This window comes from Martes martes (assembly GCF_963455335.1).
Source record: "Martes martes genome assembly, chromosome: X".
NCBI lineage: Eukaryota > Metazoa > Chordata > Mammalia > Carnivora > Mustelidae > Martes > Martes martes.
This window is the reverse complement of record NC_137897.1, coordinates 76,735,603-76,751,175: the sequence shown is the minus strand read 5'-3', so window position 1 is coordinate 76,751,175 and position 15,573 is coordinate 76,735,603. Positions and strand designations below refer to the sequence as shown.

Genomic DNA, 15,573 nt, shown 5'->3' with positions numbered 1-15,573 from the left:
AGGCTTTAACCCACTGAGCCACCCAGGCGCCCCGAATTAGCCTTCTTGAATTAAAAAATGGGCAGAAGACATGAATGGATATATCTCTAAAGAAGACATACAGATGGCTAGCAGACACATGAAAAAATGCTCAATATCACTCATCAATGCAAGTGAAGACCACAATGAGATATCACCTCATACCTGTCAGAATGGCTAAAACTAATAATACAAGAAACAACAAGTGTCAACAAGGATGTGGAGAAAATGGTACTGCAATGTTGGTAAGAATACAAACTGGTATGGCCAGTGTGGAAAACAGTATGGACAGTGTGGAGGTTCCTCAGAAAGTTAAAAATAGAACTACCCTATGATCCAGTAATCACACTACTGGGTATTTATCCCCAAAATACAATTCATGGCCTTTTAACTCTAGAGCTCCAACATAGTTTATTGTGGTATATCCTGTGTCGAGCTAATGTTTAGCCTCTCTTCAGTGATGTAAAAATTTCAAAATGTTCGGAATCCAAAGAAAGAATTTAGTTACCATAATCATTCCCTTCCATGCCCTCTTTCTTTTCTTTGAGGTGGTGTTTGGGTGGGTGGTTGAGATATTTGAAGTAGAGAGGTATAAAGGAAATTGAAAAGTTATTGCTTCTTTATAATGAGGCAAAAGCTTAGTTTAGCTCCTTGTTTACAATAGGGATGACTCTCACACTTTCTTCAGAAAACTATTAAGGAGGCTCAAACTAGAGAAAGCACATCTCTACTGTATAGGATTTGTCAAAAGCTGATAAGCAAAGCAGTGCCTCTGCTGAGATGGGAAAATAGCATATTTTTTTTTTTTGTCATACAGAACCTTGCTTTATGTTAAGTGTTATTTATAATAGGACTTTAGAAATGTGCCTTCTTGTCTGACTACTGCAGAGCTGATTACTGTAGAGCTTGGAGAGAAAATTTGTCTGAGATGAGTCTTTGCTTGACTCCTCTGATTTTGTGATCTGAGCAGGAGGAGCTCAGGGTTCAGAAGGAGGCTGTAAAGAAGTTTTTCACCACTGGGCCAGGAGCTGTCTGTGACTTGACATCACTTTACTTCCAGGAAAGGTAAACCTGGGGTAGCCAGACAGCAAGCAGGATGGCTTGTCATATTCTGAGTTGTGGCTTACTGAGGAGAGGGCTTCTGACCGTGGAGGAACTGGACTAACTGATCCCAGCCCTTATACACCAGCCAGGTCCCGGAAGCCAGGCTGGATTTAGATGAGAGGGCATCTGCATATACTTCTATCCTCTGAGAGGGAATTCCTCCAGACCTCTCAGGGCTATGCCATGGAGGCTGTGTCTTTGGGCTGAGATGCTGCCCACCCCCCAAACCACTAGAGAGGGAACGGCCTGCTATTCCAAAATGCTTTTTTAAAAATTATTTTCCAGGGGAGCCTGGGTGGCTCGGTTAGTTAAGCGGATGTCTTCGGCTCAGGTCGTAGTCCCCGGGTACTGGGATCGAGCCCCGCATCGGGCTCCCCGCTCGGCGGGACATCTGCTTCTCCTTCTCCCTTTGCCCCCTGTTTGTGCTCAAATGAATAAGTAAAATCTTTAAAAAGGATTCTTTTCCAGCACTGTGACACGTTGCAGCCATCAGCAGTCCCCCTATCAGCTCCTGTTTGGGGAACCCCACCTCTTTGAAGATCTCCTGGGCTTGAAGATCCGCATCTCTCCAGATGCCTTTTTCCAGATTAACACTGCTGGTGCGGAGATGCTGTATCGGACAGTGGGGGAGCTGAGCAGAGTGAACTCTAACACCATCCTCCTTGATATCTGCTGTGGAACCGGCAAGTGACGGCTCAGGGCAGAATCTACATGCTGCTCAGCTTCCATCTACCCAGCAGCCAGGGCCCAGGTGGGGAGGCGATGGTGGTGGTGCAGACACACCATCATTGGTTTAAAATCCTCAAATAGGGACATCTGGGGGGCTCAGTCAGTGAAGCATCTGCCTTTGGCTCAGATGGTGATCTCATGGTCCTGGAATCAAGTCCTGCATTGGGCTCCTTGCTTGGTGGGAAGCCTGCTTCTCCCTCTCCCTCTCTCTGCTGCTCCCCCTGCTTGTGTGCTCTCTCTCTATCTCTATCTCACAAATAAATAAAAGAAACAAAATAAAATCCTAAAATACCCTCCTCTTATCCTCTTACTTCCTCAGGTGTGATTGGTCTGTCTCTGGCTCAGTATGCCTCCCAGGTCCTTGGGATTGAGTTGGTGGAGCAGGCAGTAGAGGATGCCAGGTGGACTGCAGCCTTCAATGGTACATTGCTCACATTCTGGAGACAAATGAAGAGCTGCAGTTGTTTCTGTGCTGTGTAAAGGATTGTGTGGGCAAGGGCATTGAGTGTATCCATGACCTGTGCAGAGGGAGGGAGGGTGTCCTGGAGTGATTGGAGTTGGGTCCTGATGGTTTTCTAAAAGAGGTCCCAATAGCTAATCTCCACGCCCCCCCTTTTTTTCTTCTATCCAGAAGAAGAGCCGGAGGCAATGAACAGGTCTACATGATAGGAGGAGACCTTGGCAAAACTTTGGGTAACATAGAAGAGCCTTCATGACATTAGACTCATGAGGCATTATAACATAATACAGTAGATTTCAAACAACTATTAGCAACAGAACCTTTCCTTTGAACAAAATCATATGCCAAACTCTGATGTAGAAAGCAGGTCTCCTTGTTCCCTCTACCCTACCTCCAGACAACCCTTGAGGCTCTGAAAATCTCTAATGTAGCAGAAAGAGCACTTGAGTAAAAGTCAAGGTTTTCTTCTTGGTATAGGTACTTATGTGCTACATGTCGCTAAGCTTTAAAATAACATGTTCTAGTATCTCAAGCTGAAAGGCCTACTGAGATATTGGAAAAGAAAGTGTGTTAGCAACAGTGAGGCAGGTCCAAAGCGTTTTTTTTTTCCTTGTTATTCAGAGGTGTGCCAGACCCAAAGGGAAGATGGCAGAGCCCTGGCTCCTATACATTTCTGTAAAGCTGAAACACCCCTCCAACCCACCCCTTCCCTCACTGTTGGGCTTGAGTTTTGAATTCTGTCATGTGGACCTCTCTTCTACAGGCATCACCAACTGTGAATTCCACACTGGTCGAGCAGAGAAGATTTTACCACAGCTACTAAAATCAAAGGAAGATGGGCAGGTCATTGTTGCTGTGGTGAACCCAGCCCGGGCAGGACTGCGTAAGAATGGGTAGCTTTCCTGTTAACACAGCTAGTTGGGTGTTCTCATGGTGTCCACCATCTTTAGTCCCTTACTCCCATACAGTGCTAAAGGGGCTCCAAGTGAGCTGGCTCTGAACCTACTTCTCTATTCCTAACCAATCCTAGGTGCTAGGCAGGTGGTAGTTTCTGATAACCCAGACCATGATAGTTTAATTACATTAATAGTGGGGCACCTGGGTGATTCCATTTGTTAAGCGTCTACCTTTGGCTTGGGTTATGATCCCAGGGTCCTCGGATGGAGCCCCATGTGGGGCTCCCTGTTCAGCGGGGAGCCTGCTTCTCCCTCTGCCCCTCCCTACCCCCACTTGTGCTCACTCTGTCGCTCTCTCTGTCTCAAATAAATAAAATCTTCAAAACAAAACAAAAATAGTTATAGTAATAGCAATGTGTTTCTTCCTTCAGACTATCAGGTGGTTCGAGCCATTCGAAACTGCAGGGCTATCCACACACTGATTTTTGTTTCCTGCAAGCCCCATGGTGAAGCCACAAGGAACATCATTGAGTGAGTCTTGACTTCTTTTTTAACTATATTTTTAAAATTTTTTAAGAGTTTTTATTTGTGGAGAGAGAGCACGAGAAGGGGGGACAGATGGAGAGAGAGGAGAGGGAGAAGCAGACTCCCCACTGAGCACGGAGCCCGACACAGGACTTGATCCCAGGACCCTGGGATCATGACCTAAGCCGAAGGCAGCTGCTTAACCTACTGAGCCACCAGGCGCCCTGACTGACTTTTTTTTTTAAGATATTATTTATTTATTTGACACAGAGAGAGAAAGAGAGAGAGAGAGAGACAGCAAGATAGGGAATATAAGTAGGGGGAGTAGGAGAGGGAGAAGCAGGCTTCCCACTGAGTAGGGACCCCGACGCGGGGCTTGATCCCAGGACCCTAGGATCATGACCTGAGCCTAAGACAGATGCTTAATGACTGAGCCACTCAGGCGCCCCCTGATTGACTTCTTTTTTAAATTATTTTTTCCTGATTATCAAAATAATCTGTACTTACTGTACAGATTAAGAAAACAGAGCAATATAAAGAGACAGAAGGAAGTCATTATACTACATCAACAGTTAGTTGTAGGGCCAGGTCCTGAGTAAGGCAAGTAAAGCCACTTACTTTGGGTGGAAAATTTAGTGAGAGGGTGCACAAAATCTCGATAATTAAGATATATTTATAATGCATCACTTTGAAAAGTCAAAATTAGTCCCAAGAAATCCATGATGAAAAACACATTAAGATCTTTAAAAAAAAAAAGTAAGATCCACTCCTGTGCTTGCTAAACCCTGTCTCACTCACCTTACTCTAATCCTGGTCCTGGTTCCAATAAAACTTTATTTTAAAAAGCAGGGAGTCAGTCTGCAGGTTATTTCCAATTTTATTTTCCAAAATGTTGCATTAAAATATATTATTTGTTTTGATTATTGAATTTTTTGGCACCCTCTTAAATTTTGCACCCAAGCTGAATGCCTCTTGTTTCACTCCAGTTCTGACCCTGGTCAATTCTTTTGAATTTTGAAAAGTTTTTTCCCTTCTCTCTGTCTCTCTCTTCCTCCCTCCCTCCCTCTCCCTTTTACATAAGCAATATAATTTGCAATATTTGAGCAACATAGGTGGATATGAAGTAGGGGTGATATACCTGGATGAAATAAGTGAGAATTAAAAGTAAATGAATTGAGCTGTTGAGGTAGTTAAGTTTGCCAAGCTGTCAAGTCAGTGATCTAGAAAAAAGTAATAAACCTAAAGGAAACTGAAGGAAAAAATTAATGTTATATAAAATCCAGAAATGAATGAATGAACTACCCAACAAAAAAAACCTGGTAGACTTGACAAATAAGCAAGAAGATGTTATTAAAAGATGAAAAATAAATTAGAAGAATTTAGAAGATTAGAAGAAGAAAATTTAAAAATATATAAATCTAATCAAGAATATAAAGGAATAAAACATAAAAATAGAAAGTCTTAAATGAGAAAAAGCAGAACTACAGCTATGAGGAAATTTTTAAAATAATGAGAAAGGGGGCGCCTGGGTGGCTCAGTGGGTTAAAGCCTCTGCCTTCGGCTCAGGTCATGATCCCGGGGTCCTGGGATCGAGCCCCACATCGGGCTCTCTGCTCAGCAGGGAGCCTGCTCCCCTTCCCCTCTCTCTGTCTGCCTCTCTGCCTACTTGTGGTCTCTGTCTGTCAAGTGAATAAATAAAATCTTAAAAAAAAAATAAAATAATGAGAAAGTACTTTGTACATCTTGCTTACAATACATTTGAAAACCTAGGTGGGCAATTTTCTGGGAAAATGAAAATGGATAATATTAATTGCAAAGGATGTAAGTAAACCTACACAGATTGGTAACCATGGAAAAAAATTGAGAAAGTTGTCAAAGAGCTTTTACCCAAAATAAAAGCATGAGGCCTATGTATTTTCAGTCTCATTTCCTTGTCTATTCTTACGTGTTTACCTCTTCCAGTTGTCCTTTATTTTAATTTTTGTTATACTATTTAAAAATGTTTTTGAGTGGGCGCCTGGGTGTCTCGGTGGGTTAAGCCTCTGCCTTCGGCTCAGGTCGTGACCTCGGGGTCCTGGGATCGAGTCCCGCATCGGGCTCTCTGCTCGGCAGGGAGCCTGTTCCTCCCCCTCTCTCTCTCTGCCTGCCTCTCTGCCTACTTGTGATCTCTCTCTGTCAAATAAATAAATAAAATCTTTAAAAAAAATGTTTTGAGTATATGATAAAGGTGGCACCTCACACCAATGGGAAAAAGATGAACTGTTCAATAAATCGTGATGGACAACTGGGTAGTGGGGGTGAAAAAAAGTTGGATCTGTATTTCACACCTGTTATACCCGGAAAAAGCAGTCAGAAATTGAAATGTAAAAAGGAGAACCATAAATGTACCCTAGGAAATCATAGAATTTCTTTATAATCCTGGAGTGCAGTAGCCCTTTCTAACTATGAACATTCAAAAGCCATATACTGAAAGGTAGTTAAGTGTGCCAACATAAAAAAATAACTTCTCCCTTTGTTACACCATACACAGAAATGAATTCAAAATGGATCATAGAACTAAATGTAAGAGATGAAACGGGAATAATCTTTGTGACCTTGGGTTAGGCAAAGCTCTCTTAGATATGACATCAAAAACCCAAGCAACAACAATAACAACAAAAAATACATGTATCGGATGTGTGTGTGTATAATTGGACATCATCAAAGTTAAACAAAAAAGCTTTTGTGCTACAAAATGATACTATCAAGAAAGTGATAAGACAACTCATAGAATGAGAAGAAACATTTGCAAATCATTTATCTAATAAGAGACAGGTATCCAAAAGCCAGACACAAAGGGCCACATCTTATATGATTCCATTTATAGGAAATGTCCAGACTAGGCAGATCTCAAGAGAGAGAAAGTAGATTTTTGGTTGCCTAGGGCTGAGAGTTGGAGGGTTGCAGAGAAATGGGGAGGGAGGGCTAAAGAGTGCGTGATGCCTTTTTGGGTTAATGAAAATATTCCAAAATTGATAGTTCTGGTAGATGGACAACTCTGTGAGTGTACTAGAAACCACTGAACAGTATAAATGAGTGAGCTGCATGGTATGTGAATCTCAAACTGTTAAAAAAAATCAAGAACTTGCATGATAAAAAGCACCAAAATCAAAGATGGGAGACAGTATACAAACTGGAAAAATAGTTGTAGTTTATATCATAAAGAATTTTTTCCCTTAATTTATAACAAACTCCTAGAGGTTGATTTTTAAAAATGACATATCTGATAAAGGGTTAGTATCCAAAATGTATAAAGAACTTACCTGGGATGCATGGGTGGCTCGGTCAGTTGGACGGCTGCCTTTGGCTCAGGTCATGCTCCCAGGGTCCTAGAATCAAGTCCCACATTGGGCTCCTGGCTCAGTGGGGAGCCTGCTTCTCCCTCTGCCTGCTGCTCCTCCTGCTTGTGCTTTCTGTCTCTGTCTCTCTGACAAATGGATAAATAAAATCTTAAAAAAAAAAGAGCTTACCAGACTCCCCAAAAACAAATAACCCAGTTAAGAAATGGGCAGAAGGCATGAATAGACATTTTTCCAAAGAAGACATGTAGATGGCCAACAGACACATGAAAACATGCTCAACATCACCCATCATCAGGGAAATGCAAATCAAAACTGCACTGAGATAATACCTCATTCCTGTCAGAATGGCTAAAATTAACCACACAGGAAACAGCAGGTGTTGGCAAGGATGCGGGAAAAGGGAACCCTCTTACACTGTTGGTGGGAATGCAAACTGATGCAGCCATTCTGGAAAACAGTATGGAGGTTCCTCAAAAAGTTAAAAATAGAGCTATCCTGTGATCCAGAAATTGCTCTACTAGGTTTTTACCCAGAGTGTACAAAAGTAGTGATTTGAAGGGACACATGCACCCTGATGTTTATAGCAGCATTATCAACAATAGCCAGATTTTGGAAAGAGCCCAAATGTCCAATGACCAATGAATGGATAAAGAAGATGTGGTGTGTATATATGTGTGTGTATGTGTGTGTATATATACACATTTGTACACACACATACACACACGGGAATATTACTCAGCCATCCAAAAGAATGAAATCTTGCCATTTTCAATGACATGGATGGAGCTAGAGTGTATTATGCTAACCAAAATTAGTCGGTTAGAAAAAGACAAATACCATATGATTTCACTCATATGTCGAATTTAAGAAATAAAACAGATGAACATGGGGGAAAAAAGAGAGGCAAACCATAAAAGAGACTCTTTTTTTTTAAGATTTTATTTATTTATTTGACAGACAGATCACAAGTAGGCATAGAGGCAGGCAGAGAGAGAAGGGAGGAAGCAGGCTCCCTGCTGAGCAGAGAGCCCGATGCGGGGCTTGATCCCAGGACGATGGGATCATGACCTGAGCCGAAGGCAGCGGCTTTAACCCACTGAGCCACCCAGGCGCCCCCATAAAAGAGACTCTTAATTGTGGAGAGAACAAACTGAGGGTTGCTGGAGGGGAGGTGGACAGGGAGATGGGTTAAATGGGTGATGGGGATTACGGAGGGCACTTGTGATGAACACTGAGTGTTGAATGTAAATGATGTATTACTAAATTCTCTTGAAACTAATATTATACTATATGTTAACAAACTGGAATTTAAATAAAAGCTTGAAATAAAAAGAAAACACAAGAAAAATGAACAGAAGAAAGAACATAAATTTATGAACTATGAAAGGATGCTCAGTCTCTTTCATTATAATGGAGATGCAAATTAAATGTACCCTGAGATACCACTTTTTACATTTCAGATTGGCAGAAAGAAATTCAAAAGTTTGATAATACACTGTTGGCAATACTAAGAGGAAACATGAATTCTAAAAAATTACTAGTCAAAATGTAAATTGGTAGCATCCTTATGGAGGAAAATTTAGCAATATAGATTATAAATGTGTATATATACCCCTTAAACCAGAAATTCCATTCCTGAGGCTTTTTCTTTTTTTTTATTAACATATAATATATCATTTGCTTCAGGGGTACAGGTCTGTGAGTCATCAGGCTTACACATTTCACAGCACTCACCATAGCACATACCCTCTCCAATGACCATAATCCAGCCACCCTATCCCTACCCCACCACCCCACAGCAGCCCTCAGTTTGTTTCGTGAGATTAAGAGTCTCTTACAGTTTGTCTCCCTGAGGCTTGTTCTTTCAAATGTACTGACACATCCCTAAAATGGCATAGATACAAAGTTATTTATTGCAATATTAAAACAGCAAGCAATGAAATATCCTAAAAGTCCATCAGTGGGGAACTGGTTAAAATCAATGCTCTATCCATACAGTGCAATACTGTGCTACTATAAAAAGGAATGCAGATGTTCTGTGTACAGATCTAGAAAGATCTCTAAGGTGTGTTATTTTTAAACAGATTGAGACATAATTCACATATAAAATTCATCTATTTAAAGTGCACAATTCTGTGGGTTTTAGTATGTTCTTGGACTTGTGTGGCCATCACCACTATTTCCAGAACATTTTCATCACTTCAGAAAGAAACCCTGCACCTCTCACCTGTTACTCCCCATTTTTCCCCAAGCCTCAGGCTTTAGGCAACCACTAATCTACTTTATGTCTTTATGGATTTATGGATTGTTCTGCACACTTCGTACAAATGAAGTCATACAAAATGTGGCTCTTTGCACCTGGCTTCTTTCACTTACAATGTTTGCGAGGTTCATCCATGTGTTAGGATATATCAGTTGTTTCATTATTTCATGGCTGAATAATATTTCCTTTTGTGGATATATCACATTTTCTTTTTTTTAAGATTTTTTTTAATTTATTCAAGAGAGAGAAAGCGAGAGGCAGAGCACTAGCAGAGGGGGTGTGGGCACAGGGACAGGGAGAAGCAGACTCCCCAGTGAGCAGGGAGCCCAACTCGGGGCTTAATCCCATGACCCTGAGGTCATGACCCAAGCTGAAGGCAGATGTTTAACCAACCCAGGGAGCCACCCAGGCGCCCCAATATATCACATTTTATATATTCACGTGTTAATTGATGGACATTTGGGTTGTTTCTGCCTTTTACCTCTTGCAAATAATGCTGCTACGAACATTCGTATGCAATTTTTTCTGTGGATGTTTGCTTTCATTTCTCTTGGGTGCATACCTAGGAGTGGAATTGCTAGGTCATGTGGTAACTCTATGTTAACCTTTTGAGGAACTGCCAGACTCTTTTCCAAAGAGCTGTCGCACTTTACATTTCCACCAGCAGCCTATTAGGCTTCCAGTTTGTCCACATCCTCACCAACTCTTGTCAGTGTCTGTCTTTTATATTCATTCTAATGGGTAAAAAGTGGTATGTCCTTGTGGTTTTGGTTTCCGTTTCTCCAGTGGCTAATGATGTTGAGCATTTTTTCATGTGCTTGTCATCCATTTGTAAATCTCCTTTGGACAAATGTCTATTCAGATTCTTTGCCCATTTTTTAACTGGATTGTCTCTTTATTATCGAGTTTTAAGATTTCTTAATATATTCTAAATACTACTCCCTTATCGGATACATGATTTGCCAAAATTGTCTCCCATTCTGTGGGTTCTCTGTTCACTTTCTCGATGATGTTCTTTGAAGCATAAAAGTATTAATTCCCTTTTTTTTAAAGATTTTATTTATTTGAGAGAGATTGCACAGAGGGAGAGTGAGAGGAAGAAGCAGACTTACTGAGCAGAGTGCCCGATGTGGGGCTTGATCCCAGGACCATGACCTGAGCTGAAGGCAGATCCTTAACCAACTGATCCACCCAGGCACCACAAGAGTACTAATTCTCAGTATGTCCAGACTGTTTTTTTTTTTTTGTAGCTTGTGATTTTGGTTCTAAGGTCTGTTACTAAGTGGAAATAGTAAGGTGTGCAGAATTGTTTATATAATTGTAAACTGTCTTTGTAAAAAAGGACAAAAGACTAGGAGAATATGGATCTATATTTGTATAGACATAGAGAAACTGGTAATTTATATAAGAAACTGATAATAGTAGCTATCCATGGTGGGAGAGAACTGTGGAGATGGGTGTCCTAGCTGGGAAGGAGACTTCACTGAATACCTTTTTATATTATTTCATTTTTGAATATAATGAAAATATTTATTATGCAAGACAATAAATTTAAAAATGTAATGATTTAGAGTAAAGCTAGCATTCTGCTAACACAGTGAGTAAAACAATAAACATGGCCTCAAAAAGGTAAGAAAAATTTATTTTGAAAAGACAGTATGTGGGGCGCCTGGGTGGCTTAGTCATTGGGCGTCTGCCTTCAGCTCAGGTCATGGTCCCAGGATTCTGGGATCGAGCCCCGCATTGGGCTCCCTGCTCAGTGGGAAGCCTGCTTCTCCCTCTCACCCTCTCCCTGCTTGTGTTCCCCCTCTTGCTGTCTCTCTCTCTCTTTCTCTCTGTGTCAAATAAATAAATAAATAAATAAAATATTTGTTTAAAAAAAGACAGTACGTGCATATGGTAGAAAAGTTCAAACAATACAAGAATATGCAGTGAGTAATGACTCTCTTTCTTACTCCTGACCCCTAATCCTTCAGATGTCACTACTCTTAGGTTTCTTGTGTAGCCTGTCAGAGAGATTGTGTGACTATACAAGTTTGTGTGTGTGTATGTGTGTCTGTACACATATGTGTATGTATATATACCATATACCATAAAAATATACCATATACCATATGGTATATATACCATATACCATAAAAATAGTATATATTTTTAACAAATAGAAACAGACTAAAACACTATTCTGCACTATGCTTTTCTTTTTTATTATTATCATTTTTATTTATTTTGACTTATTATCGATCCCAGGACCCTGGGATCATGACCTGAGCAGAAGGCAGATGCTTAACTGACTGAGCCACTCAGGAACCTCTGCACCATGCTTTTCACTAACATTAGATTTTTGAGATTGTTGTACAATGATGTAGAATCTACATCAATACTTACAGGTCTACTTAATTTTTTAAATAGGCTATGTAATTTTAACTTACCTAAATATGTCATTTAACTAGTCCTTTGCTTATGAATTTTGATTGTTTCTGTTCTGTTGTTACCACAATGTTACAGTGAATATCCTTGTGTACATAATGTGCAGTATGTAGGTATAAGTGATGAGTAAGTGTATGTGATAGTATATATAGTTGATAAATTCCTGTTGTGGAGTTGCTAAGTTAAAGGATATTTACTTTAAACATTTTCAGCTGTTTTCTAAGAAAGCTCTAGAATCAACTTATCAAAAATATCCTTTTGGGATTGTGATTGGAAGTACATTGAACTTATTAATTTAGGGAGAATTGAAATCTTTGCAGTATTTTTTCTGTCCAAGTATGTGGTATGTCTCTTCAATTACTCTAGTCTTTTTTTTTAAGATTTTATTTATTTATTTGACACACAGAGATCACAAGTAAGCAGAGAAGCAGGCAGAGAGAGGGGAGGAAGCAGGCTCCCTGCTGAGCAGAGAGCCTGATGCGGGGCTCGATCCCAAGACTCTGGGATCATGATCGGAGCTGAAGGCAGAGGCTTTAACCCACTGAGCCACCCAGGCACCCTGAATTACTCTAGTCTTACATAATTCTCTAAAGCTATATCTGTATCTATATCTGTATCTATATATCCCTATTTAGATGGATAAAGCTTTTTCCAATTTTTTCCAATATAGGTCTTTTCTTCTTAAGGTTAATATAAGATATTGTAAAGTTTTTATTGCTATTATGAATGGGATCTTTTTCATTACTTTTTCTAAGTGGTTATTGCCAACCTTATGTCCAGCTTCCTCATTCTTTTATTCATTTTATTTGTTTTCTAGTTGATTGTCTTTCTTGGTAGCTGGCCTTGTGACCACCATCTCACGACCAGTTCTGTCTCTCTCCTTCCAATACATTTTTTCTTTCTTATTACATTGGATAAGAAAATGTTCCATTTTAGGGGCACCTGGGTGGCTCAGATGGTTAAGGGTTGGCCTTTGGCTCAGGTCATCATCTCAGGGTCCTGGGATCAAGCTCCACATCAGGCTCTCTCTCAAATAAATAAGGAAAACCTTTAAAAATTTTTAAAGAACATGTTCCATTATAGAAGGAATAGTGAATATCTTGCCTTGTTCTGATTTCAGTGGGACAGTGCTATTAAAACTGTTGAGAGTCAGCCAGGGAAACAAGAACTCTTCTGTTTTGTTGGTTTGAGAATAAATTGGTACAACCTTTTTTAGAACAGTTTAGTGGTATATATGTTAGGGCCTTACAAGCATATAGGCCCTTCAACTCAGCAGTTCTACTAAACAACTAAAAATGTATGCAAAGATGTAACTATTAAGGATACTCATGGAGGGACTTTTTGAAAGAGCAAAGTGTTAGAAACAGCTTAAATTTCCAGTAGCAAGGGATTAGGCAGATAAACGATGATTAACACATTTAATGGAATACCAAATAGCCAATAAATGTGAGGTAACCTGATGTATAGTGGAGAGATGGATATGATCTATGATGAACTGAAGAAACTAGTTGTAAAGCAGTATGTACAATATGTACAGTGTGACTCCATTTTAAGAAACCAATTTAAATATACATATTTAGAAAGATACATCCTGAGAAGTCAGCAGTGGTTCTTGGTGAGTTTATAGGTGAATTTTTGTGCTTATTTTTGCTTGACTGCCTTTGAGATAAGTGAAAAGAGTAATCTGCTTTGAAACATTTCAATAGAATAATTTAATCTAGTAATATTTGTTAATTAATTACCTTTCATATACAAATTATACAAAAGCATATATGACTTAGACAGCTTGCTCCATTCACTACTGAACTCTGTATCACAAACTGGGAACACAGAGATGAATAATAAGCAGTTATTGCCTTGTTTCCACCCTTGAAAAGGTTATATTCCACTGAAGAAGATGGTTTAAAAAAAAACCCCAGGTTAGTTACACTAAATATGATAAATGCTGTTATTGAGAGAAACATTGGGGGCTGTCAGAATACAGGGAAGGGCTTAAGTTTTTTTTTAACAATTTTATTCATTTATTTGATGGGGGGTGGCGGGGAGAGAACACACAGGCAGGGAGAGAAGCAGGCAGCCTGATGTGGAGCTCAATCCCAGGACTCTGGGATTATGACCTGAGCCGAAGATAGACACCTAACCGACTGAGCCACCCAGGTGCCCCAGAAGGGCTTAATTTTTAAGAAGTTGTGTTCCTATAGGTTCTCCTTGGTATCAAAGAACTGATATTATGCTCTGTTTCTCTAGGCTGTGCTGTCCTCCAGACTCGGCTAAGAAGCTCCTTGGTGAGCCTTTTGTCCTGAGAAAAGCTGTGCCTGTGGATCTGTTCCCCCATACCCTACACTGTGAACTGGTGCTCCTCTTCACTCGATAAGCAGCCTCCTGTGGGACTGCAGGCTGTTAAGGCTGAAGTTTCAGTTCCTTCCAGGTTTGGCATCTTGCTACATTGTAGATCCTCAGAGCATTATTGGAGAAACCAGCCTTTGGATTGATCTCAGGACCCAGAGACCATGACCTGAGGTGAAGGCAGAGGCCTAACCACTGAGCCACCCAGGTGCCCCAAAATCTAGCTTTAAAAAAAAAAAGTAGAGTAAGCTATAATGTGATTGTGGGGTGACTGCATGATCTCAGAGCTTCATTCCTTTGGGTTTTCTAGAATACCCTTTAAAAATGGTAGGAACAATAGCACCAATCAGCTCTCACCTATGGAAGGAGAATTGGTTATAGTAGAGACACTGGGAAAGAAGATCTTCAAAGAAGAGACTGAATACCTATAATTGTGCTATGTAGTGTGGACGCAGAAAGCTCCAGAATCCCCTAATGATCCAGTATATACTATAATAAACTGGATATGGAAACTGACATTCTCTGGCCCATGATTTCTTCAGCTCTGGAGTTGTCCTTGGTTACTTCCCCAACAATTTAGATTATGTTTTGAATCTTTTAACAGCCTAAGGAAATGTACAAAAATCTAATTTACAAAATGATATTGGGTCAACTGTATTTTTCTCAATCCTAAATACTTCTGGAGAAGCCTCCTTCTCAAAAAAAAAAAGTGGCTATTAAGGCTACTATATACATACCCATTTAAAAAAATGCTAGAAGGAAATAAAGTGATTAAAAATAGTATTGACTTATGGCAGTCAGATAAGTTTTATTTTCATTTCATAATTTTTCATTTCATGTAATGGGAAAACGACTTTTATCTTCTCCTCTTTTGTTTGCCATATCTGTAAATGGCAAAACTGTCTATTAGTTACCTAAGCCAGAAACCAGAGTTAGCTCTCTCAGTCTCATACCCAACTGCCTACAAACGGGGTTCCACCTGGATATCTTCTAGATACTCCAAACTCAACGTCTGACGTTGCATGCTTCACATCTGTCCCCCAAACTTGTTCTTGCTCCTATATTCCCAGTCTTGATGAATATACCAATCTACTCAGTCACTCAAGTCAAAAACTTGGGAATTATATCTGAGTCCTTCTTCTCTATCTCCTTCCCCCATCCAACATATCACCAAGTCTCCATCCCTGTAGGTTACCATAATTTCTTACCACATTATTGCTCAAAAGGCTTTCTTCTTTTTTTTAAGGTTTTATTTATTTTTTTATTTATTTGAGAGAGAGAGAGAGACAGAGAGAGCACAAGCTGAGGGCAGAGGAAGAGGGAGAAGCAGACACCCTGCTGAGCAGGGAGCCTCACTCGGGGCTCAATCCCAGGACTCTGGAATCATGACCTGAGCTGAAGACAGACATTTAACCCACCAAGCCACCCAGGCACCCCTCAGAAGGCCATCTTCTTAACTGC

The 15,573-nt window shown here is 40.2% G+C and overlaps 1 protein-coding gene across 2 annotated transcripts in view; it reads left to right on the top strand.

Moving 5' to 3' along the window:
• Nucleotides 1–14,899, top strand: part of TRMT2B (tRNA methyltransferase 2 homolog B) — a 54,811-nt gene extending 39,912 nt beyond the window's left edge. The window contains exons 10-15 of one of the 2 annotated variants that reach the window (XM_080794735.1): nt 989–1,083; nt 1,591–1,805; nt 2,171–2,272; nt 3,075–3,194; nt 3,639–3,738; nt 14,014–14,899. In XM_080794735.1, coding sequence (XP_080650861.1) covers nt 989–1,083; nt 1,591–1,805; nt 2,171–2,272; nt 3,075–3,194; nt 3,639–3,738; nt 14,014–14,140 — 759 coding nt within the window. In that variant the 3' untranslated portion in view covers nt 14,141–14,899. Of the gene's footprint in view, nt 1–988; nt 1,084–1,590; nt 1,806–2,170; nt 2,273–3,074; nt 3,205–3,638; nt 3,739–14,013 lie in introns of both variants that reach the window. The other variant, XM_080794736.1, reaches the window with a different exon arrangement.
• The last annotated feature ends 674 nt before the right edge of the window (nt 14,900–15,573 follow it).